The sequence below is a fragment of the Halyomorpha halys genome, unplaced genomic scaffold (assembly GCF_000696795.3).
Source record: "Halyomorpha halys isolate HHAL.00 unplaced genomic scaffold, Hhal_1.1 Scaffold1751.1, whole genome shotgun sequence".
NCBI lineage: Eukaryota > Metazoa > Arthropoda > Insecta > Hemiptera > Pentatomidae > Halyomorpha > Halyomorpha halys.
This window is the reverse complement of record NW_027116636.1, coordinates 122,734-150,198: the sequence shown is the minus strand read 5'-3', so window position 1 is coordinate 150,198 and position 27,465 is coordinate 122,734. Positions and strand designations below refer to the sequence as shown.

Below are 27,465 nucleotides of genomic sequence, written 5' to 3'. Positions count from 1 at the left end.
TTTACTACTAATTTTGTTTATATATATAATTTTTCAAAGCTTTAAAATTTAAATTTTGTTTAGTTAGTTCAATCCACTTAAATATTTTGTAAATTGAGTGTGAATCTTTAAAAGAAAAAAAAAACTTATGATGTATGTCATGTAAATGAACTAATTTAGCCATCAGAAACTGATAATGAATGGTGGACTAAATTTAGGCATCAGAAACTGATAATGAATGGTGGACAAAATTTAGCCATCTGAAGCTGATAATGAATAGTGGACAAAATTTAGCCATCAGAAACTGATAGTAAATGGTGGACAAAATTTAGCCATCAGAAACTGATAATGAATGGTGGACTAAATTTAGCCATCAGAAACTGACAATGAATGGTGGACAAAATTTAGCTATCAGAAACTGATAATGAATGGTGTGTTTTTGACGGTAGAACTTCACAACTTTTCTCTTTAAAATATGGAAAGAAATGAAGTGATATCAGACTAATTTTGAATAAAACAGTCTTCATAATTCTTGAGCATTTTTGTGAAAACAATTTACATTATGGATGTCTGTAAAATTAATTTAAATATGATTGATGTAAATATGTAAGTGAAGTGTCTTGTTGGTCTATAATTTTCCAATAATGAACCTTAACAATTAATCAAGAAAAAATATTAGCCTTCTAAAATTTAATATATTACATTTTTAAGATACATTGTATCCAAAAAGTGAATAAAAATATTAAAAAATAAAAAAAATCATTTTCATTCATTCTATAAATACTGGGCCAATTTTCTTCACACTTGGCTTCCAAGTCATTGGTTACCCCAGGAAGATCCACATAACATTGCCAAACACGATTTTGTGAAATCTCAGCCAATTGAAGATTTCATATTACCATATTTCCATTTATAAAGATAAAGAAAAATATGTTTTTTAACCATTGTACAATAATCTGCCTTTTCTTTATATTGCTTCATTAAACTCAAGATTACCATACCATCCACCATTTCGTTTCAAAATGGCGATTTCGTAAGGCCATATCTCAACTTCTAAAGAATAAAAAAAAATATATTATTTTAATTGCAGTAGTTCCAGCCATATAAAGGGTTTTTACTGACAGGAAGATTTGGGAGAAGTCTGGTAATTTCACTATTCTGGTCAATTCAGGAAATTTTTTGATAATGTATCCCTAAAAAAGTGAAAATATTAAATAAAAAGATTTTTTATAAAAAGTGCTGGAAGCTGCTGTTCTGAGTGTCACAGGAATCTGTTTGCTCTTAAAAGAATTTATACAATCTGCAGTTAAAATTGACTTGTGATTCATGCTTTAGAAAATATCACAGTAATATATTTTTTTTCTCAGTTTTACTTTTTATTAATTTGGCATACATATGAAAGGAGTGTGTAAGTAAGCTTAGTGGGTAAAGAACTGGACATCGATCTACCAAGGGTTAGTTTTTTCTATGAGACAAGAAGTAATGTGGAAAAAAAAAAAAATTGGTGATCTTTGGGAGCAGTGGCATGCGCAAACCCCAGCGCACTACCCTACTGCTCCGCACCGTATGCCAGAAATGGCAAGAGAGGGGGATAAAAAAAAAAAAAGGAGTAATGTAATTGTAGGCTATATTTAAATTAAAACAAAATCTATTGTGGTAAGCACTCCCATTAAGTTATCCCTTAATAAATTTTGTTTGCTTTGTATTTGAGGAATATTCCTCAAAACATCTTAATAATTCACTTCAAATTCATTTTCTTTGTCCATTATTTATTATCGATAATTAATTCTACTTAATTAACTAATTTATACTGTCAATTTTACTACTTGACTACTACCTTAAATTTATGATTATACATACCAATCAATAACCAAAGTTTATTAATACTGTTAACAAAATTCTATTCTAAAATACTGTTTAACCTAATCATCATTTTCAACTAAATGTTTCTTCTTATTAATAATTATTTACTATTATTAAAAAAAAAACTGAAAATATCTTTACTTTTTCTTAAAGAAATACATTTCACTTTCACTTATAGGATTTATTTTGTAATTTTGATAAGGTTACTATTAATCTCTATATCTTCATTTTTTTAAATATGTTTATGATCCCTTCCAACTAACTAATAAGGAAACTGTGGGTTTGATAAGCAAATTAGGTTTCTTGGACAATATTCCACCAACTTATTAGGTCATGTTCTGAGAAGACAGCATTGTTGTTTCACTAAATAAAAATAAAACATTGCTAGAAAAACGAGTCATTAAGGAGGGTGCTTCAGCACATAGCATATGATACGCATGCTCATTAAAGTCTAATATTAATGACAAGTAGTACTGATGTTTCCTAATGGTTGTTACACATTGAAAGGATATAATAGATATAGTTAATATTTTCAGAATTACAGTTCAAGGTTCTAGAATTTAATAGACTTAGGATGCTAATGTCTTCTTTTTTTCTTGATTCTTTGCTAGATTATGAAGATTATTTCAATTATTTTTTCCTACTGATGTCTTTTTTCTTAAAATCTATTTGCTATTAATTCAAAATTGATGCCTTTGAGGTTTTAAAGAATATGTTAAGTTTTAAAAATAAAAAATGGCATGATTGGCCTTCAAAGTTTAGAAATAACACTCTATTGCTTAAAAGTACACATTGTTGCATTTATTCCTGTAGTATTAACTCAAAAATCATGATTTGTGGGTTATGACGCTGCAGAAAAGAGCGATATGTATGTTTTTGTATCAAATTATCAAAATGCAATTATAAACAAAATTATATCAAATCATATTTTTGTAAATTCATTGTTTTATTATTTAATTTGCTGAAATACATTGATTGTGCAATAGTTCTTGATAATATTTTAGCTCCACAATAAGTGATCAGTAAAATAAAATACATTAGTGGTAGAAATGTGTAAATTTTATATTAACACTTAACATTAATGGTTAGTTTATATTTATTTTTTCTTTGTACATTAGTTGTTATCTTAATTGATCATTGATCATCCTTCTCCATAGGCACAAAAGATGAGTGAGGAAGCTCATGGTCTGGGAAGTATGTGTACAAGGGTGTCGGCAGAATTGAAATGTGCCCGGTCTATTGTGAGACTCACTGAGATTCAGGCAACTCTTCAAGAGCAAAGGTATTTTTTCATTATTAAATGTGTAATTTAGCCTTTTTTTTTTATCATGTATATATATATTTTATGATTTTAATCTTAGTTACTTCTTTTCTGGTCTTGTGCTTTTTTTTACTATATTTTGCTTCTCAATTTAATTTCTCTATAGGAATTCATTGTTGAAGGTCATCAGTGGATTATTTCTCACCCCATTGAAGACATGACAATTTTAGTTGTTAAATTTGTTAGATCAAGAGGCATATTACAATAAAACATTCTATTAAAGTTTGTACATTCTCGTTATATTAGATTTGTTATTTATATAATTTTAATAGATTCAAGAAACTCTTTATTTTCTTCTCTTTTTTTTCTCTGTAATAAATAAACTTGAACCTTGTGGTTTTTGACTATTGTTTATTTTGACTGAACTGACTTTTCCTGGTATGGAAAACAAGAAGGTATTAAACCATTTTCTGTTTTATAAATCACCATCATATGTTGTTCAGTACAGTCATGGTTTTATGTTTGCACTGAGTATTTTGTAGTTTTCAATTATATCTTTAATATCTTCTATTCTTATTTTTTATTTCCTATGATTTCTTCTTGTACTATTTGAGAAGTTTTTATGTATAATCCGGTTCTTGGAACTTGATCCAATGACAATCCTCTTTACCCAATAGTCACAGAAACTGTTTTCTTGCTGAATATTTAATTTAATTATTCATTTGATTCTTGTAAAAGAGACAGTTAAATGTCCTTTTTTCCTTTAAGAATAAATAATCAACTTTTTTTACACATTTGTTTTTCTATTTTAGTTGGAATAGGAATTAATGGAAAAAATTCTGCCAAGATTTATTACATTCAAAATTCCAGAATTTTCCAGCATGTTTCATTGATGTTGAAAAATAACTATTGTTTTTTTCATTTTTTAATTGCAACTTATTTCTATGTAAAAAAAAAATTAAATCAAATTTACAAACTCTGTCTTTTTTACATGGATTAAAATTATCTGGTTGTGTCACAAGAAATATTAATTTTTTGGGACACCATTAAATTAACTTTGAATGTACATTATCTAATTTTAATGAGTGGTAAGGTTATGTTAAATTTTAATGTTATATTAAAATCCAACTGTGGCAGATAATTTATATGGCAGATGATTTATTGTGTTACTGTAGCCGGGATTCAACAAACTGTGGGTTCGGGGAGCCCTCCAGGGTCCACCCAGCCTCATAAAATAGCACCCTTAATTGGGGAAAATCTTGCGGTCGACCATGATTCTGACCAAATTACCTCATCTCCTAAATTACATTTTCTCAAATTTAAGTCTTAATTGCATTTTATCAAATTTATTCTTTTTTTTTTTTAAGATTCCTGTTGGGTAGGTAATTACCTATATTTTAAGGTTAATAAAATCTACAAGACCTACTATAGTTAAAATATATAAGTGTACCCAGAAAGAAAGTTTTTTGCATGCACAAGCAGAAGTAGTTGACAGGATCTGACAAAATTAATATTAGGCTTATTTTACCCCAATTCTCACCATTCCTCCTAATTTTGGCTAAATCAGACGAGCCATTTTCGAAATATAGATGTGCCATAGGAAAGTACATTTACACATGACTAAGTGATAGTGGTCGAATCTTCTGATAAAATCGATATGAGGCCAACTATGCACCAACCCGAATAGTTTCTATTAATTGGAGTAAGGATTTGATTGATTATACCTGAACCACAATTTGACTACAAACTGACAGGCACTGATAAAATGTACCAGATTTGTTCCTTGATGTTTAATATAAATTTCTGATATTGAGGAAATAAATATTTTTTATTGCTTGCATGAATACAAAGCTTCGGTAGTTAGGAAGCTTAAAAAAAAAATAGTGATCACAATCATTGGGGTCACCAATTTTAACTAATTTTTTTTGGTGATTCAATTTTTAAAAAATATGTATATTTTTAGGACACATGCCAATAGCTTCTCAGAGTCTAGAAAAAATATATAATTTAAAAATAAAAATTTATTTTATACTTTTACACATGTGCCAAAAAAATCTGTAGCCAGGTTGGTTAAAAATATATTTTTTTTAATGTAAGAAATTCATATTTGTTTTCAGCATTGCAAAAATCCCTTAAACCCACATTTTTGCAGAAATAAATTTTTTTTATTATTATTCAATTTGGTATGATCAGGAATTGGGAATCAATTTTGGTTTTAAACGAACAAAATAAATAATGAAATTTTGAGGAAGTCTTCATTAATTCTGAATTTATATTAAGACTTTAATATTTTGCTTCAATTTTCATAAACTGTTTTTTTGTAATTTTAATGGCTAAAAGAATGAAAGTCATAACTTCATTCAACTGGAAGCTTGTCAAATTAAAAGTTATATTATGCCCATGAAGCCATGCGGTACATATATATTTATATTTTCATACATCTATACAAATTATAACATTATAAACTATAATAACTAACTACTGTTTGAGGATGCATACCATAAGCAGACCCCTTTTAAATAAAATAGTGTAGATGAGTAGCTTAGTTGTAAACAGCCAGCCTCAATTAGCTATATTTTTCAGGAGATTAAAAAAATCTGTGTTTCCACCACAGCTGCTAAAATTGAGCTCTCAGTCAAAGTTTAAGTGAATTTTTTTGAAATGCTCTGTTGTGATTGGCTTCACTCATTTTAACATGTTTCTTAATGAAAGAGTCGCATGAAGGTTGTAAATACTTGACAGATACCGCTTATTTGGGAAAAACTGGACCGTGTTGGTAACTGAGCTACTGTAGTGTTGAAACCTATTGATAAAGGGATAAACTGTGCCATATTAACTAGTGTACTTATGAGTAGAGATCTAACGTCTGGTTATAGGGGGAGAACTTTATAGCCTTCAAGTCTGCAAGTGGTATTATGAAAATTATTTCTTGTCTGTGGTTTATGCATTACCAGCATTTCTGAATGACCATAAGAATATTAACGAATTAAGGAATGAAAAATAAAGTTAAAAGAAAATGTTTTGTTCATAAAGTGGACTTCCTCCTCCTTTTGTCTCGATATCAGACATGGCAATTTTCTTACTATTTTTTCATACATTTTAATGATTATTCAATGTGAGAATTATTAAAAGTTGAACATGTATTAATGTTGTAGAAAAACTTACTGTAAAAGGTAATTGATTGCTTTAACTCACTGGAATATGGCTATGGCACACTATAAAAACAACAAAATAAAAAAAGTTATTTAATTTTGAAAAAATTACTTTAAGCCCTGCCAGACTATTTGATTGAGAGTAAGACCAAGGTGAGGTGATATAAAAGGCCATTCATTTGTTCACTGATGTATTTAGTATAATAAAAATTAAAATTAAAAACCTTTTAAAAAAAAGTGTATTAAAAAAAATGTTATTAATGTTACCTTAAAAATGTAATTTCAGTGCCATACAACTTTTTGTTTTTAAAATGTTCTTGTACACTTTGGCAATTTTGCATAACTTTTTTTTTTGGACTCAGTGGACCTCAAAACTTGTATTTACATTTAAAACTCAGATTAAAATTTTTCACAATTGCAATACCATCTCCTTACTATTTATTCCACATATATGTGAGTGAAAGTAAAATTATATGTAAATGTATAAATACACTTAGTTATAATGATTTTTATTCATTTTAATTAGTATTATAGCATTGATAAATTAAATGTATAATTAATTAAATTTTAAGAGCACAATAAATATTAAAATGTGTATGTTATTTATTCACCAAACAATTTTGCTTTGGGTAAAAATTAAATATATTAAATAATTCTACAATTATTCTATATTTTGCAAATCCTACAGCTTTGGGTACCTATTAGTAAAATAGAAATATAACCTAAGAGGTCTGTTCCACCACTTTTGACTGTTTAGAACTGTACCTAACTGTGTATATGGTACAGTGCTTGACTGTCAAAAGTTGTTGGTAACAGACAGAAGGTTTCTAATGCCCATTAATTTATTAGGTTGGTTTATTGGTGGATATAAAATTTATCAAAAAACAAGAGTTTTATTTACCCTAAAGATAAACACATGGTGTTCTGAGTGAACTCACTTGTTCAACTTAAAAACTTATGCTGCTAAAAGGATGTTAAGTTACAAATTCATTGTTATATTTGAAGACGTATAATCTGATTAACTAAAACTTTTTTTATCTTATTAAAAAATTTTAAATTCAATCAGAATTTCTTATTGGAGTAGTCCTTATTTAAGTTTTCCAAAAACTTTTACTGTGTTATCTTTTTTATAATTTTTTTTATAACGTATACAAATATGAATGATACAGTACTAGTTATGAAATTTATTGAAAAAATCAATAATAATTTTGGACTCTACTAATTACTAAATATATAATAATTTATTTATTAATTATAATTATAATACTCCAAACATAACGTTTCATGTTAGACAACAAGATACAGTGTTTCTCTATTTAATTTTGGCTGAAACTAAATGAAATTATGCAGTAAAATATTGAAGTTTCTCTGTATAGGTAAACAATTTTTTTTTAATTGTTCAATCTATTTTGGAACTCGTAGGAAAAAAATGTATATCATCTATTGCAGTAAAATTAGTTATCCATATATGTCTTAATTTGCTTTCAGATATGTTTTTTTTTATTATTGTGCTTTTATTAAATGTTCATTTGGCTTTGAGTCTAGACTACAACATTTAGTCTTCATCAATAATGGAGTCTTTTGACTAAATTATTTTATTTATTAGTAAGCGGCTGTATTTCATACTCATTTTATTTATTAGTAAGTGAGTGTTTTTTATACTCATCTGAAGCATATCCTGTTAGCTTATGGCTTTGTCAATTAAACAATTACAATGTCAATACTTATTTTGACGCTCAACTATATTTTATCTAAAAGATTACCATTCATTATTAAAACCATTAAATGTCACTGCAAAATAAATTGTGTCTGTGTCATTTTAATGTTACTATTTTTTAAAAAAATAATTTATAGTTGTATTATCATTATTCTGTCTTAAATCAAGCTGTAATAGCTCAGTTATTGTCTATTTTAAGTATCAATGTGTTATTTATTTTTATTCATTTATGTCTGTCAGAAATGTACTTGAAAAACATATATCTGCAAGAGAGCAAATTAATAAGACGATGTTATCTAAGTGTAGTCTTTTGCTCTATGGTGTTGGGATGTACTAAAATATAAATAAGTGGTTTAATTTTTTTTTTCTGCTGTAAACAAAACAACTTTTTGGAGTAGTTATCATTGCTTTTAATCTAAAATATATTGACACTATCATTAAAGTAGTAGCTGTAATGACTCATTCTGGATCTGCCTGTCCATATTGAAATTATTTTAAGGAACTTTATGGCTATTGAAGGTGTTAATCTGTTTTTTCGATTATGGATTTACCATTGCTTGAATCAATACATGTAGAGTAATTATCATTCATATGACAAAACAATTAAGACTAACACATCGCATTAGTCATTTTTCTGATTTCTTCCAATAATTTTGTAAGCTCTTCCCCAGCAGGCTTTGTATTAAAAAAAAAATTAACTAAAACCAATTTTGTTTCCTTGACCCACTTATTGCAAGAATACTCTGCAAATTTTGCTTAGACTCTAATTTTTAAATTTAATTCTCACAAATAGTGTTTTTAAGATCTTTCATAAAAACAATTTTATTTTCATGAAACTTGTGAAATACCAGTAATATGAGATAGGTCTTATCTTCATTGAAATAGTCTGACAGGGTTTAGTGGGGTTGTTTTTAAAAAATATTCATCGAAAGTGCCTTTAATGTTCTTTGTTTAAAATAATTTACCAAATCACACTTTAGCTTTTAATAGAAAATGAGTAAATGTAATCAATGAAAGGATTTGTTTATTAACGTTTTAGAGCAGAATGTAAGTTTTAGTAAACTGTTGTATTTTTATATTTCTGGCATACTTTTGCTAAGAAAAATGCTAAAATTTTGTTACAAGAAATAATGTTAAAAATAATTTTCCAAAAACAGTTGAAATGGGAATTAATTGAATTGTCAGCTGAAAAGTTCATTTGAAAAATTAGTACTGGAAAGTATTGCCGTAATGACCAATATAGAACTATCTGTCCTGAAACCAGCAAAGATTAATTTTAAATTCTAAGTGGAGTGTTGAGTGAAAGTTGTGTGATACACGCACCACACCAAATTTTTTTCACCTTGTAATGTTTTTTGGTTTAGTATACTAGAATATAGTCATTTACATTGCATAATGTAACGATGCTGCACAGAGTGGTTGTTAAAAAGTCTTTTATGCTATATATTAGTACATGAATTTCATGAAAATAAATTTATAGTTCTTGTATGTACAGTTAGTAAAAAAAAGTCTGCATACACTTATTAATTTGTATTAATCAAAAAAGTGGGTTAAAAGCAAAAGAGAAAAACAGATGAAACTATTTATTTATTTTTCCTTTTAAATACAGGCCCTTTTGATGAATTTGGTACATTTTTAAAGTTGTTTAAAAATTATACACACATAACAGAAAATAATATAGAAAAAGTAATAATACGTTTCCCCAAAAAAAGTCTGCATACGCGGCTTATATGCATTCTATAACAAAATAATTGTCTAATGGTCTGTGGGACCTCCTTTAATTTTTATTACCTCTCTCTCAATCGATAATTCATTATGGTAACTTTTTTTTTTACAGTATGATCCGTTTTCAACCACTCCTCCTTAAGGGCCTCTGAGAGTTGCCGTATAATTCTTATTTCGTAATGCCTTAGCCTTCATTTTAATATCCTGCCTGAGGTGCTCTATGGGGTTAAGGTCAGGCGATTGTGGTGGTGTTCTTAACTGACTTGGAGCATTGTACAGCAACCATTCTTTGACCCTTCTGAGACGATGTTTAGGATCGTTATTCTGTTGAAAAATAAAAGTTGATCCTAGAACTAACTTGGTAACCCTGGATCACAGATTTTGTTTTAGGACATCTACGTATAGATATTGATCCATCTTCCCCTCGATGATCTCCGAGTTACCTACTCCAACTGAAGCCATAGACCACCAAACCATGATCCCTCCTCCTCCGTGCTTAACTGTTGAGCATAGGCTTTTCAGTTTTATGGCTCAGTTTTTTTCTCCTTTGCACTTTAACGTTGTTATCAGCACTGAAAATATTAAATTTAGATTCATCCGTGAAAATTACTTTGTCCCAAAAACTGGTAAGCTTATCAAGGTAATTTTTCGCAAATGCCAACCACTTAGCTCAGTTAACTTTGCTAATATGCGGCTTCTTGCAAGCCCTTAGCAATTTTGAAATGTTTTTTTTTTAGTGAATTATGTTCCGTTTGAGGTGTTACTTCAATGCTGTAATCCCACAATGAATTATCACTTATTTTAAGGTTTTCATGAACACTTCTTAAAATAGCAGGCTCATGATAACGCTGAAGCTTTTTGGCCGCTCTGATCTAAGCCTACTTGCAATGCAATCTGTTGTATTATAATTTTCAATAGCAGTCTAAACCATCGAAACACTTTTATTAACAATTTTCGCAATTTCGCATAATGATTTCCCTGCGGTTTTATGAACATCAAATAACTGCCTAATCTCTCGAGAAATTTCCATTTTGAGCAGTTGTTTTAATTGACTTGGATTCTGACTGATTCGTTTAGGAAATAAAACCACAGAAAACCTCTATGAATTAAAAAAAATTAAATGTTTGTTTACATTCAAAGGATTAAATCAAGGTGTATGTTGACTTATTTGTAACAAACAATAGCAGACATTTATTATAAAACGTTTTGTAAGTATTCAATTCCAAAATGATATTATAATCATGATTTAATCTTCTACAGATTTAATAGAAAAAAATAAAGTATAACCTTAATTAATACATAATAATGTACACTATTTCATAAATTAATTTATATTGTGGTGTATGTAGACTTTTTTACTAACTGTATATATGTATATGTGTGTGTGTGTGTATATATATATATATATATATATATATATATATATATATATATATATATATGTGTGTGTGTGTGAATGAATAAATAATAATAAATTTCATTTTTCACTTTTTAGTTTTAAATAATTACATAGGATTTTTTTTGGCACTTTTAGAAAATCCCTTACTTCTTTCTTCACATCCCTACACCATTTCCTCTATTTTAAGTACATCTGCTTTATAACTACACAAGCTTGTCTTTCCTCAAATATCTAGCCTAAAAATAGAAAAAGCGAAATAGTGTTAACAACTGAGACATAAATGAGATAGGACTACATCTTAACTGACTTAAGTGGCTTTCAGGAACAAAAGGAGTAGAAATGTATCACAATTACAAAATATTAAGTTATTATTTCAATTATGAAACAGAGCTGATTTAATTTATAAGACAAATAATGAAGAAAAAAAATAAAAACATTTTTTAAATTTTCGATTTTATTAACTTATCAAAGTTATTGTGTTTGATAGTTTTGGACAAATATTAATTAGTGATATTGAAATAAGACCTTACAAATCTGGAAATGTTATGCCTATCTCACAAACAATCTTGTCTTATAGGCTCCTTTCAGTGAACTATTCTTCTGTTAAGTAGATGTATAACGAGGTTGACTTGAATAAAATAAAAACTAGTTATTGAATGAATACTAGTTGTGTGAATAATAAATCAACCTATTTAGTTCATTAATCGAGTTATCCATAATAAAGTTTTAAATGTGTTACTTTATGTATATATCAAAGTTCGGGAGTAAGGCACTATTATCCAATATCCAGGTCTAGGTTCATGTCCAGCTGCGGTAGTTAATTCTATACTCTGTTTTATCAGCCTTGGGTTGGTAGACTCTCCTTGGGCACACCCAACCTCTTTAAAGTGCGTACTCTTAATTGGGAGAAAAACCTGGGTGCTTGATCATAATTCTGGGTTATATCACATCATTACACAGCTGTGAGTCCTTGTTTTGACATTTATATCACTTTTTTGCCAATGGTAGATATGCTACAACAAACACTCAATAAGCTACAAATGGCTTTTCTGGTCATAGTGTATACCAATGAGATCTTTTGTTTGTGTTTGGTTAAGGATAAATTTGGCTTGATATCAGAAAGTAACTGCCAATGAATAAATCCTCACTATGATTGGATTTCATACTACTTAAGTGTTGATAATCATATATTTAGCTTAATACTGAAGTATATATGGAGAGTAATGAAAAAAAAAACTGATTCTGTATCTCTTTTTTTTTAATCTTAATTAAAAATCTGCCATTACAATACTCTGATACTGAAACTTGAATCTCCATTATCTGAAGAGGTATGGCTTTATGTAATGTTATCTTCATTTTTTTGAATAATTTCTAGTACTGAGAACTGTTAACAGAAAGAATAACTCAAGTCTGGTCAATAAAATGGCTTAGAACCACTGGAATGTTACTTTTAAAAGAAAGTTTGCCATTGTGAGATTTAAGTGGTTAAAACTAACATATTCAATGCAGAATGTAATTTTTAAATAGAAATTATGCCACAGAATGCATTAGTGTATTTATGCACTCTCCAGCAGGTGCTGATACCTTCTAGCCTGAAGAGGCAATAGTAGTAAGTTAAGAAAAATTTGGGTGCTTACAGGGCCATTGTAGACTACTGCTTTTTATTCATGGAGTACAGTGGACTTAACTAATTCAGGCCTGTCTAATAAAAAAAAATAATCAAGATTTGATTGGAAGTATACACTCATTGAAAATATCTAGACTTAAAAATCTAGTTTCAACTAAAACTCCTTTTGTTTAAACTAAGAAATATGCTATCCAAATTCGGAAACATCTTTATTTTTATTTTTTTGGACATCCTATCTTTATATTAATTGTTAATTAAATTTTAAAAAATGCATTCTCTAGGATATAGCGGGAAACTGGTATGGCATTGGTCTAGAAAACCTTCAATAATTCATTGACCGAAATTGTGATACTGAAAAATAACCATGTTCAACCTTTATGATGTTGTGAACTTGATATATATAAAAAAAAAATGAATAAAGAAATAGGAGACCTTGTCTTTGTAATTATTCCTTTAGATCAGCGATCCCCAAACTTTTTTCGTCATGGCACCTTTTCTGGGCTGAAAAAAATTCGCGGCATCCTTGTGAGCAAAAAAATATTTTTGGCACCCTTGTTGAGCTAGAAAATAAAATATAAAAATGTCCCCACAATTATTCTTAGATCATTGATAAATAAGGAAAAAACAGAGCAAAGTAGATTTTGGAATGTACTGTATATTTGACATTTTAATTTTTTTTTTATTCTAATCTTTTGAGAAAGTAGCATTCGATAGTGACACCCAGTTTAGGGACCACTAGCTGTTTAGATAATTATTAAAAAAACAGAATTAAGCATTTTAATTTATTTTTGCTTATAAAAATAATATATTGTCCATTTCTCATTTGACTTTATCATTTAAAAATGAATATATTATAGAAAAATATTTATCAATAGCACAAATACAAACCAAGTTATTATGATTAGTTATGTTTAATATAGCTACCACATGTTATATTTCGTTCAACAATTTTTTTTTTTAAATATTATACATCTCTTTACCAGATCTGTAAAAAATAAACTTTTTTTTTTTAATTTAATAGTATGGGAATATTTATGGGAAGAAAAACCAGTTGTGATTTTTAGTTTTCTTTGTTAGTTACGAACTTCATAAAATAAGCAAAACAGAAGAAATTTTATTTGTATCTTTTGTTGTTTTCTATCGTTTTGGAGCTCATATTAATCAATTAATGTGTAAGATAATGAATATTGTGATTATTGATGTTCCAAATATGGTTCTAGTTCATTTCTCACATATTAATGCAGCAGGACAATAAAATTTAGAGAATTCGCTGGATAACTAAAAATAAAACTCATAGATACTAGTATAGGCTTCAGAAATGACTAATGATGCCTACCTGGCATTACTAAAAATAGGATATTTACCAAATTTTACTAGCACTAGTCATTCAGATGAATTCATTAGTCAATTGAGTTTTTATTTTGTAAGTTTGATATCAAATGATTGATATAAAAACATTTTAACTAATATATATTGCTGCTTTGCTGGAATATTAACACATCTGACAATAAAAAAAGCGTTTCTATTCTATTTTGAAAAATGGACATGTTCCAAAGACAATATCGCAGATTTCTTTCTCTACTTGTGGTTCCTAACTGGGGCTCTGCATAATAATTGAGGAACGGGTTGGTCGATTATTAGCTTGTTAGCTCAACACAGTTTCAAATCTTACCATCTCGGATTTTTTTTCAATTTAGTCTATTTATCCTAGCCTCACTAAGCTTTTGCTTATAAGACAGGATTTGACACTTTCTGTATCAAATGATAGTGTAGGGTTTCCACCATTTACATCTACTAAAAGGGTTCCACCATTTCCTACTGGTACCAAACGGTTCCGCTGCTCTAAAGACGGTCCTAAAGCTAGTAAGTAGGGTTGTCAAAAAGTTACTTTGGTCTATAGAATATGTCAAATACAAAATATTTTTTTTTTTTTCAAAGTGCCACTTTTCAACCCAATCAGCGTTATGATGATTTAACTATTATTATGTTCTAAATTTTGTTTGAAGCCATCATTCATCCTATTTAATTGCATATAAATATTTCTGAGAATGGGGATACGATCTCGAAAGCTTGACGTGCTGTAAAAAGGTGTAATACAAGATTCTGATTAATTTAATATTATCACCTTACATAAAAATTCTATAGTTTCACATTTGATGAAATCATTGTATGAAACTTTTTTTTACTTCCTACTTATCATTTCTGACATACAGTGGGTGGAGGATTATCAACTACATACAGGAACCAATCTATTCTAACCAGAATGGTAGTGAGTCAACTTTTCATTCCGTCAGGCCGTCACAAAATTAAATTATTAGTTGAAATGTAATTGCAATAATGGAATTTTGGAGATGATGTGGAACTTACCTATGTCCTTAATTCTTCATGATAATTATAAGTATATTTAAAAAAGAAAGCATAATTATAAGAATAACTATGACTTTCTTTTTCTTTCTCCGTAAGTGGTACATTTTACCACAATGTACTGATCAAACATAAGATGAGTTTTATCCTTTTTGATTAACCTTTTTGTTGTTTCTTTCTGTTTTAGGGTCTTGTTTCTTCGTCAACAAATAAAGAATCTTGAAGAACTGAAATCTCAAAATTCGTTCATGGCTGACGAACCATAGTCATACTTCCTCATCTGATCTCTGGAAATATATTGGACATTTGGGAGAAGAACCGTCAGGGAAAGTGTTTGATTCCCAAAATTATGATGATAGTTGTATTATTTATTAATTGGACACCAAATGACTCTTGTGTAAATAGTGAACAATGAAATGAAGAGCTAATTATTAAATCTGTGTATAAACAATTATATTTTGTTATTATAATATTTGGGAAGAAAACAAAGTGTAAAAATTTCAATGGATACCCCCTAAATTTCGAATGTGGATTCGAACTGCTGTGTAGTGACAGCTCTCTTGATGAAATTTAAGAGGCTAGCACAAGTGTTAAGAAGGACTCTTACGGTTTATTATTTTAATTCTTACTGGCAGTGCTGCTGGTTTTGTAAATAGTTACTACGTACATTTAGACAACGGAGTAGGTGATGACCTTTATTGATTCTAAGATAAAAAATGTTTATATATTTAAATACACCATCGTTCTATTTAATTTGTCGATATAGGATGCATTTACAATGTGTTTATTTGTAAATTTAGAGGTAAGTTAGTGAGAAAGTAAGAATGAATAAAAAGAAAAACGGTATACATGAATTTGATCTATCTAAAAGCTTTTATAAAACTTGACTATTGTTATCTATAGTTAAACTCTATCCCTCCTATTGTTAGTTCTTGGAAACCGGTAACATACCTATTGTGGAGTAGGTATTGTCTCAGAATTTTATTCATCTGAGATTATCACATTCTAATTTTTTTATAATAAATTTTTAAAATTTTGTTTTGTGAAAGGAGGGTTATAAATCGCTGTGTCATCTGTGTTAATGTTCTACATTTGTATAGAGAGCGTATCCCTTATAATAAATTTTTATTTTATAAAACTAGTCTTTTTTTATTGTTTTAAGTATTTATGTAATTTTGTTGCCCAACCTCACTTCATTGTTATGGTAAGTTGTACTGTATGAATTAAACAAATCGGCATCTTAGATTTACAGAAATTATATACAATCTCTTTTAATCTATTCTAATTTTGTATTTAATATTATGATGTTACAAATTGCCAAAGTTAAACATGTAGGGAATAATAAAATATAAAATAAAACTTTGATATATTAACATAATTCCCTTTTTATTATGTAAAACCCTGAATAATATAAAGTTCGGAACAGAAGGATAAAGATGAATTGAAATTAATGTACGACTGATAAACAAATTTTACTTTTGTAATATAATTGATTTGTGATTTACAAATATATTTTAGATAATGAAGAGATATCGATCTACAACTAACATTATATACATGATATAAAAAAGTAAAATATTTTTTAAATAAAGCCCTCACTTGTTTAATTATTTATCAACAATGAAGCTGGAACTCTTAATTTTTCACAAATTTGGTCTACTTTATAAAAATTAAATTAAATAGAAGAAAAATGATTTCTATATATTTTTTTATTTCAAAGTATCCAACATTTTTGCATCAAGAGATCCTGGTTGCCTTGTAGGAGGGCAGTACCTAAATAAAGTATTAGAACCTCTGTTGAGTTGATTGATCTGTTGGAGATATCTCCAGGTATGTGTCCAATTATCGAATATTGGCATCTGTGGTGGCTGTCCAGCTGCAAGGCTAAAATAGATAAATAAGCATGTTATATTTTTTCAATGCTATTTTTAAAAATGAATAATCACATATTTGTAAATATTCATGCCTTAGATATAATACTTATATCAAGAGGAGCTATTGAACAATTTCATTCACTTTGGTTATATAAGTATTGTAGAACATTTACCATGTTGCTGTTTTTCCTTTCATATTCAGCATAGATGTGCCTTAGGCCACTTGTAAAACATAGTCAAATGACATAATATTTTTAAATAACTATTTCAATATTAATGCATTATTTTTTTTTAATGTAAAAGGAGATAAAGTACAGTCTGTATAATCTGGTTATTTGCTATTCTGGCATGTCCAGATGCCCCCTCTGACAGGAATATTAATGGGTCAGCTATTTTGATGCATGTGAGAATGGGCGACTTTATTTAACTGTATTATACATGACTAATGTATGGTCTGCCGTTGGTAACCATAATATTTAATCTGCCATGAGGAATTGTTCTGTGCAGTAGTAATATTTTTTATCAGCTAATTTGGAATTTATTTTAAAGAATTCTACTACTTATAAAAAATATTCGATCACACAAATTCATCTCATTTACTTTTTTAACAGAACATAATACCTGTGATCTTATGTGTCTGTCAAATAATTATTACAACTTGCCACTTTTAATGATAAACACTGCCAATAAACCAAATCAAAACCATAATAGAAAAAATTAAGTCTACGATAATTTATATTTATAGAACAGGTATAAGAGTTTAATAAGGGTGTATTTGAGATCCTGATGAAAATAAAATATTTACTTCCAGAAACATTAAGACAACATAAAATGTTTTATACTGATCAAAAAACTATTAAACTAGTTGATCTAAACTAATTAAAATCAAGGTAACTTCATACATAAAAACTATTAAAAGGCAAAATTTATGCATTGAAATATTTTTACAATAGGTGATCATTATTCAGAAATTAATTTTTTAATTATTCTATTTAAATATCCTGAATTTTTGTTTGTTTGAACGTTGACTAACATAACTAAGGTGTTTATAATACAAAATGTCTTATTTAATTATCTATATACTTTAAAGCATATCTTTAAAATACTAATATTTCTTACTTTTTTTTTTATGGGTTCTTCAGATTACAGAATGGTCTGAATCAGCAAGGATTTCAATGTAAGCTGGTTCCAAAGCTAAATCTTACCAATAAATATGTTGAGAGTAAGAGTGGTGTGGTGTAAGTCAAATCTGGAGTTTTGAGATATTGAAAACTTTAGGGACAGTTCCATTAAGTTTTTATAAGGGGTAACAGCTTTATCTGTTAAAACTAGAAGGTCAAAAGTATATCAAACTATTTACAAGCACTTGAAAGTTAATGCACCCAGTAATCAAATAAAAATATTTTTTTTTTTTTTTATAAAAATTAATTTTTAAAACAGATAATGATTTACACCACTCTTGCTCGAAACGACTCAAATATTATTTTATCTATAATCAAAACTTCATATTTAAATAAACTGACTTACCCACAGTTGTTGACAGTGTAACAAGCAGAAACAACAGTGAAGGGGTATGTCAGAGTATGACATATAAACTGAAAAAAAAAAATAATTATTACATTTATAAAATATATTTATTATCAGAATAAATATTATTGTTCGTACTTGGTCTCTATTAATTAATTGATAATCAGCAAAATGTTTACCTGAATCGAAGCACTGCTTAAAGATTTTATTTCTGGGTCATGGATGAGATAATTATTAATACCATAAATAACAAAACTAGATAAAACTAATGTTATTATTTCTCCCAGCCATCGAGGAACTAAACCAGTAAAAAAACCACGTATTCCTTCAGTCCTATAGACTTCAGCAATAGAACCAAAGAAACCACTGAAAAAGAAAACACATGATAGTAATGTGTATATTTTTTTCTGGAAGAATAAGCCCTTTTATAACTTACTTTTAGGTATGATAATAAAAAAAAAAAATTAATTTTGAATTTTATACATATTACAAAATAATACTAATGTCAAATGAAAAACATAACAACACCAAGAAAATATGGTAACTTCTATTCAAGATTTGAATATGAAAGGTTCTTCTTTTAATCTGGGTTGAGTTAATCTATCGTATAATTTAACTAGAACAATGAACTGGATTATGGGCCAACAAAAACGTTGTTCATAATTCAAAATAAATTAAAGAAGTAATAAAAGGCTAATGCTTCAAGAAAAAGAAAATAGTATAAATTACTAACAAACCGTTTTGAACTGTCAAATGTAAACTCGTGATTTATAATTAAAATGATGGAAATCTTTATTATATGAGAGTTTAATACTCATTTTGACTGTTAGTATAAATCACCAGAAAAAATAATTGCGCTCATCATACAACTTTCACTTACCATTCTACTTGGAGTAGAAATTATTCTTCGCTACCTTCAAAACTGATATTTGTATTTAAGTCATTTAGGTAATACTTTCCATTACTAATTTTCCAAATGAACTTTTCAGCTGACAAATCAATTAATCCAATTCTGACAATACAACAGTTTTCGGAAAAATATTTTTAACATTATTGTAGCAAAATTTTAACATTTTTCTTTGCAAAATTAAGCCAGAAATAGAACAAATACACCAGTTTAATAAAATTTACATTCTGCATTATTGAATGATTAATTGTTATAGAATCAATACTGAACATGAGACTGATTTAATGGAGTTATCCTGTCAACTGTAAGGCTTAGATTTATGGTTAGTGAAATTATAAAACAAACTATTATGATGAAATTATTTGTCAGACTGAACCCATGCGTCAGCACAGTCAAACTCTTGTTAGAACAGAAGTTTTATTTACGAATTTTTTGTCATTCTTCATTAAATTCTATGACTTTGAAGTAAAATATTATTATTTATAATATGTTTGGTTCTCTAGTAATATATAAAATACCTATTTTACTAATATTGTTACCAGAAAAGAGTTTTTAACCTCTTACAATTTTTTTTTCCTATATCCTTAAGTTAATTAACAAATTCTTTCATGGTTTATATTTATATAATTTTTTATAACTAACTAAAGTGTGAAATAGTAAATTATTTCAAACAAAGAACATTAAAGGCACTTTAGAGGAAGATTATTTTAAAACATGCCTATTAAGCCATGTCACACTATTTCAATGAGGATAAAACCTGACTGATATTAAAAAGAATCTACTTTTACATTGATATACTGAGTTCAATCAAAATCGTTAGAGCCGTTTTTTGAGAAAAACAAAAAAATTTAAAATATTGATTCGACAAAGTGGCACACCTAGTCAATCGATTTTAAAAAGTTTCTGTCATATACCTACCTAAAATATGAAATTCCAATTTTGTACGACTTTTCATTTTTGAGCAAGACACACTCCTTCAGATATTGGCCCAAGGAGATATAAGGTGACTGGTGGTGTCCCACAGGAATTTTGAAGTTGACAAAGCCGGTGGAAGCTACAGTTGTGGTCTTCATAGATGATGTTGCAGTGGTGGTGGTAGCGAAAAACATAGTTTACTTCTATGTTGTGATGCTATGCCTCATTTTATATATAGGTAACTGAAAGTAATATGTACTTACGAGTTTTTTCTCAGTTGGACTTATTTAATCGCTCCCAAGATAATACTTTTTTTAAAAGATTTATGTGTGATATAACGATAGAAGGCAGTAAGAGCTTTGTAAATATAGCCTTTGTTTAATAATATAAAAATTAAAGGAAGAAATTCAGCTACAGCTGGACAGGGTTACTCTAAGGAGTCAGACAGGACTATATACTAGCCACTGAAGATTAAATGAACAGTCTTGAAGTTAACCAAATCACTAACATGTAGTTTCAGCTTGATGGAAGATAAGACCGCAGTCTTTTTGTACATTGTATGCATACAATGTTATATGTAGGTGTGATGTTTTAGCACGGATAATTATGATTATTCAATAATTATAGGTATCTGGAGGTATACAAAGGCTATCTCTCTGCTTTAACACAGACTATTGAAGAACATCCCAACAGCCCAGGGCTGAAGTGTTTTTATCATACAGAAATAGGGAAGGAAGGGTGTAATGGGTAAAGCAGAAACGAATAAGACAGATAAATGTGAATTAGTAAAAACATAATTAATAATGGTAAATGAAATCGACAAAAACAAACCAAACCATTCATGAAAATAAGATAAGTTTTCTGAGATGTTATAACTAACTAACATGGATATAGAGTGATCTTTGAAAACCATTTTATTCAAATGGGACTTGAAAATTGCGTTGTTTGAAGATGACCCTTAGATGATTTCTTTATTTGGTGCCAACCAGGATTGCCTAACTTAATAAAGAAATCAGCTTTTTCAACTTTTCTTACTATAACCGCTGGACTTTAACGATATTTAATTTTAAACCTGGAAAAAATCAATATTTAATTTGAGACAAAGTAAAATTGCTTTATATGTTATCAAAACTCAGTCATCTAAAACCCAGTCTATCTCTTGATGTAACATAATCCACCATCTGTCAACAATGTTAATGCAAAGTTGATCTCACTGTCCAATTATTAAGTATTAATTAAAAAAAAATCTTAAAATAAACATTCCAGCATCCTTACTACTATTTATACCATTAATCTGTAATTCCTCATGCCCATTAAATAGTATATATACTATATATACTTGCTACAGCAGAATATGATAGTATAAGTTAACCATATTAAATAAAACAACTATTAATCAAAAATAAATTACATTTATGAAATCTTACCTATATATCTCTTCACCACCAACAAACTGCGCCATAGATCGAGAAGAAATAACATAGAAAGGTTGACTAACTACTATTGTAACAGACTTTCCGACAAAATCTTTCATAAGAGTTTGCTTAAAGTGAATCCATCTAGAAATATATCAATTAAAATAACATGTTATTAATCTTATAACAACTATTTTACAACTTAAATAAATTTAATTAAACTTAAGTAAATTGTAAAAATGTGAATAAAGAAATCATCAGAAGAAATAATTAAATTAAATAATCTCATCTTTAATTAACTTTGTTCTTATGTTGTTTTGAGTAATTAAATTCAGATTGGATTTGTCTACTTTTACCATCCAGTTTTCTCGCATAGGATGCTTCACAAAAAATGATATAGAAATTCTTCTAAGAGATAACATCGCACAAGTTGGTTTTCATAGCATATAAAGTAATAAGAGTGGAATAAAGCTTGTTAACTTCACAACTGCCAATTCATATAAGTGGGTTCAACATTTTTACATAGAGGGATGATGACGACGGGTTCATCCAACACCCAGTGCTCCGAGTCATACATACTACCCAGCCCTTGATCCATATCTCAACTACAATCCAACCGATATAACCTCTATCCTATCATCCTTCCTGTTGGATTTCCAAAATACCATAAAACCGCTAATCACACTCCTCACTAGAATCCTGACTGAAATTCCTTTCAATCTCCCGCGATGAGTGCAAAGTCTCTAGTTATCCTTTTGTGGAACGCTAATGGACTACATAACCACCGTGACGAACTCGATATATTTCTCCACAACAAATACATAGATATTGCCCTGTTGACAGAAACTCACTTTACTCAACGGTTACATTTCTACATCTGTGACTACATTACTTACAGATTAGACCACCCGACAACACTTCACACGCCGGGTCTTGCATCCTTATCCATAAATCCCTATCCCATTCCCTCATTCCTTCCACTCCAACTGACGCTATCCAATCAACCTTTGTAATCATTTCAACTCGTCCTTTCCATTTAACATTATCAGCTGTATACTGCCCCCCTGGTAATTCACTTTCCTACAACCACCTTGATTCTTTATACAAATCCCTTGGATCGAGCTTCATTGCTGGAGGAGACTATAATGCCAAACATCAACGATGGGGATGTCGTACATCTAATACCCGTGGAAATATCCTGTCCAATGTCACTACCTCCAATAGTTATTCTATCCTCTCACCCATGAGCCCTACTTACTGGCCTACATCCCTCAGAGGAAGCGTCCCGATATCCTTGATATATTTATCACCTCTCAAATTTCCTGTTCCCGGACCAACATCGAATCTATAGATGACCTTTCCTCAGACCACAATCCAGTTATCCTTTTCTTACATTCGAACTTCTTTCCTAAGCCCTCTCCTCCCTCATTGATTAAAGGAGGAGTTAACTGGGACAAATTTTGTGATGATTTAGAAAACAAACTGGACTTAAAAATTCCACTTAAGTCTAACCAGACACTGACGAAGCCATAGAAAACTTAATAGAATCTATAAGATTTTGCATATAGGATAACACAACTATCAGTAAAACTAATAATACCATACCTACTAAACTGCCACACCACATTCGCATCTTATTAAAGGAAAAACACTGAGCAACAAATGGCACAGGACTAGATACCCAACAGATAAAACATATTATACTACATTGACAAACAAACTCAAAACAGAACTTAAAAAATTCAAAATAGAAAATTTAACTAACTTAACTCAAAACCTCACGACTACTGACAAATCTTTATGTACGACCACTAAGAAGCTTCTTAACTTCAAAGATTTTAATCACCACCTTCTTACTGATTCACAAACATGGACAAAATCGGACGATGAAAAAACTCAGGTATTCGGTCAGCACCTTTCTAAAACATTTGAGCCACACCCTGATATCCTTAATCCAACCCAAATCGAATACACTGCAGAAGATTAAATACTCCACTCCAAATGACATTTCATCCTTCAGAGATATCCAACATCATTCAGAAGTTACCTTCCCGCAAAGCTCCCAGTTATGACCTAATTACATTCCATATTCTAAAACATCCTCCTCGAAAATCTGTTATATTCCTCACCTACATTTACAATGCTGTACTCAGATCCACTTATTTTCCTGACCCATGGAAATTATCCATAATCAAAATGATTCCCAAACGTTAAAAGCTGCCAGAATACCCATCCTCATACTCTCCTATCTCTCTGTTACCTATCATGGGCAAAATCCTTGCGAAACTCATCTTAAAACGCTTGTACCCTATCCTTGACTCCAACCACATAATTCCAGATCACCAGTTAGAATTCTGAACATTCCACTCCACTAACCAGCAATGCCATTGTGTGGTTGATGTCTCGTCTTCATTGGAGCGACATCTAGACAAACGACTGACATGGAATCCTTATACAAGACTAAAAAGACAAGAAACTGTTCCGACTATTACAACATTTACTAGATAAACGGTCTAAATTGCCAATCCATTACAAAAGACTGATCTACATGACTATTATAAGGCCTCTCTGGACATATGGAGTTGAGCTTTGGGGCTCCACTAAACCATCAAATTCCTCCCGAATCCAATCCTTACAGTCCAAAATCCTTAATGCTCCTTACATTGTCACAAATCAAGTCATCCATCAGGACCTCAATGTCCCATATGTTGCCGATTTGGCCATAATCAGATACTATTCCTTCCATGATAAACTTCCCAACCACCCAAATCCATTTGTTTCTAACTTGGCTTCTCCTTCATTACCTAATAATCCTCCTAGGCATCTGAAAAAAATATGGCCTCGAGATCTCCTCTAGAAATGTTATTGGAGTTCTATCAATGGATAGATTCTCCACATGTTTGTATCATGTCACTATGTCGCCTACAGCAAATTTACTTGTTGTATATATTTTTATACAGTTGTAAATAACAATAAATAAATTATTATATAAAAAAAAGAGGGAAGGTGCTGAACCAGAATGATAAACATGTTTTCTTCCAAAGGATCAATGAGGGTAGATTTACATTCAGACCAAGGGTAACTCAATGTAAGGAAGAAGGGTAGGTCATAGGTCTAAGATGGAGACCAGCGAAATCAAGAAAATAAATAAAAAAGAAATAAATTCATTATAAAAGGAGGATCACAAGACCTAAAGGCAGGTGATTAGAAAGCATGGAAGCAGATGTACTAAAGGTCCATGTCTAAAACTGCAGATTTTCAGTAAAAAACAAATCTGATTGGCTTAGGCTCTTGGAGGAGGCACCAATTGATGATACGGGATCGTTTTGCCACATCAAAGGCTGTTACTGTAAATACTCTTTGGCCACAGCAAAGTACCAAATTTTTATCCCAAACCTGATAATTAATGGAGTACTAATAGGTACTACTAGGTATTTCAGTCCAACATTGCGAAAACCCAACTTTATTTTCATTGTTGCATATTTATAAATGAAAGCCATAATTTTTTCATTTATTGTATAGGGATAGTGAAAATAACTCTCTAATATGGAATTATGAAGATTTACAAACAGTTCATATAAATTAAGTCATCTCAAATAAAAATTATTAACTTCTTCTAAAAACATACTCATTAATAAATATTTTATAAAAAATTGCAGAATACGTCAAAATCATAGAAATCTGATAAAAAATAAAATATTTTTGACATTAATAATATTTGGGAGATGAATATAAATAAAGAAACTAAAAATAATCCTTTCTTTCTTTGTTTAGGAAAAATATGTTGAAAATAATATTGGAATTTTCAACATTGGGCTGAAATGGGAGAGGCAGTATTAAAAAACCAGCATTTACCTTTGTTCATTGGACACTTCATCTTCTGCTGGATCAAAATCTGCATCAACTTTCAATCGTTTTGTAACGTTTTCTGCAGCAAAAGTACTAATAATTTGGCCTGTAATTTTTGGAACGTATCCCCTGTAGCATCCCAAAAAACCATCTGTATTCTTGATGTAGCCCACTTAAAAAAAAAAAATTAAAAATTATCATAGGATATTATTAAATCACTTTAATGATGTAATATGAATTCTTTATTAATAAGATCTTCTCTCTGTTAAAGAACATACAATCATATTGTGAAGTATTAACCAAATTAAAAAATAAAAATAAATTATGTAATGAGGAAAAAAATTTAATAAAAGAGACAAGATGAATGGTCTATACACACAACACAGTCATCAAAACTATGGCAAAATACTTGGTAACTATGAAAAAATGAACAATACTGTTTTTATACTTCAAGAAAATATTTACAAACAATGCATCATTCTCATCTCAACCATTGTTCTTAGGATACCTAAATAATTTATTTTGACTCGAGAACTATTTCTCAAGAATGAAGCATTAATTTTTTTTTATTTTTTAAAAATAGTATGTTTTTATTTACGAGTTATTACAGCATTAGGGATGATATACATTCACAGGTCATTCCCACAGAAAGGAGAGTTAAGTTTTCAGAAATGTAAAAGAATTCCAATCAAGCTGGAAAACATTGGTATATGCTCTAAAACACTTTAATTGAAATTGAACATGCATCCACAATAAATACTTTATATATAATAAAATAAATAAGAAAGAAGCTATATCAGCGTCATGCCTCTGTTCTGTATTCCTCTGGGTTAGTAGTGTTTAGAGAAAAAAATGAAATTATTTTCATAAAACATTAAATAAATATTAATACATTAAAATATATTTAAAATTAAAAACTAATATAGTAACATAATTTAGTTTTCATGCACAATGTCTTCCTTTATTCAGAAAACAAAAATCCTGAAATCCTGTTCAAAAGGGGATTCTAGTCAGCAGAAGTAAGAAAGATAAAAATTGTTAGGACTAGGTGCAAATATAGTCAATAACTCACAATAAGGGGCTAGGATTTCATATAATTAAAAATGCCAAATATATACACACATATGAATTAATTTTAAACCAAATATGTAGATACAATAAAACTATTTAATTAGTATACTAAAAAAAATTATCCTCTACTCATCAGAAAAACAGTGGGAAATTATAAAAGCAACACTATGTCAATCTGGCCTCAGTACAGGCTTATATCTGCTAAAACAGCATAAGAAGTCTACTGAAATGCTTCAATAAGTCACTGTTTCAGGAGGGCTCCACTCAATAGACAATTTCACTAGTATCTCCTTTTCACTAATGCTGTCAGCAATCAGTAGTATGTCCTTCCAGCCTGAATTTGTTAACAGCACATCTAGAAGTTTTGTTAAAAGCACATCTAGAAGTTTTGTCCAAATTTAATTTCCTATTCTACTGGCTGACTAGCCATTTAGTTTTGAAACATCATCCTTTATTTTATTGAAGTTCTGGAAGGCCTTCAACCAAGTTTTCCATTTCATTCTACTAGCTCAGAAGGTAAGGGCAGTTCAGGGTTCCAATTTTCCTTGAAATCTTGCACTCAACTTGGAGCTTATAAAAAATATTCTAAACAGATGAAATCAACAATTCATTGATTCATTTAAAAATGGTACCATGATGGTATTTTTTCAACACTTGGTAATTTAGGAGAAAGGGCTTTAAAGGAGAATCTGGGCAGAGAGTACCAATGATCATTATAGTAACATGGTGTTCAACATCAGTTGTCTCATTAACTAAAACCCCAAACCCCAATAGGTTCCTCCTTGATTCTATCAAATTTTGGTCTAATCAGATATTTTTT

At 29.3% G+C, this 27,465-nt stretch overlaps 2 protein-coding genes across 3 annotated transcripts in view; one reads left to right on the top strand and one right to left on the bottom strand.

Moving 5' to 3' along the window:
- wcy (WW domain-containing adapter protein with coiled-coil wacky) overlaps window positions 1-15,541 on the top strand; it is a 31,421-nt gene extending 15,880 nt beyond the window's left edge. Inside the window, exons 10-11 of one of the 2 annotated variants that reach the window (XM_014435965.2) lie at window positions 3,000-3,124; window positions 15,275-15,541. In XM_014435965.2, the coding sequence (XP_014291451.1) occupies window positions 3,000-3,124; window positions 15,275-15,353 (204 nt within the window). In that variant the 3' untranslated portion in view covers window positions 15,354-15,541. Of the gene's footprint in view, window positions 1-2,999; window positions 3,125-3,269; window positions 3,674-15,274 lie in introns of those variants that run through there. The other variant, XM_014435966.2, reaches the window with a different exon arrangement.
- Window positions 15,542-16,549: 1,008 nt separating this feature from the next.
- The window catches only part of LOC106690520 (mitochondrial carrier homolog 2), a 19,429-nt gene continuing 8,513 nt past the window's right edge, over window positions 16,550-27,465 (bottom strand). The window contains exons 3-7 of the mRNA XM_014435962.2: window positions 25,581-25,746; window positions 21,738-21,869; window positions 18,668-18,854; window positions 18,489-18,556; window positions 16,550-16,971 (exon numbers count right to left, since the gene is read on the bottom strand). Of these exons, the coding sequence (XP_014291448.1) occupies window positions 16,797-16,971; window positions 18,489-18,556; window positions 18,668-18,854; window positions 21,738-21,869; window positions 25,581-25,746 (728 nt within the window). The 3' untranslated portion in view covers window positions 16,550-16,796. The remainder of the gene's footprint in view (window positions 16,972-18,488; window positions 18,557-18,667; window positions 18,855-21,737; window positions 21,870-25,580; window positions 25,747-27,465) is intronic.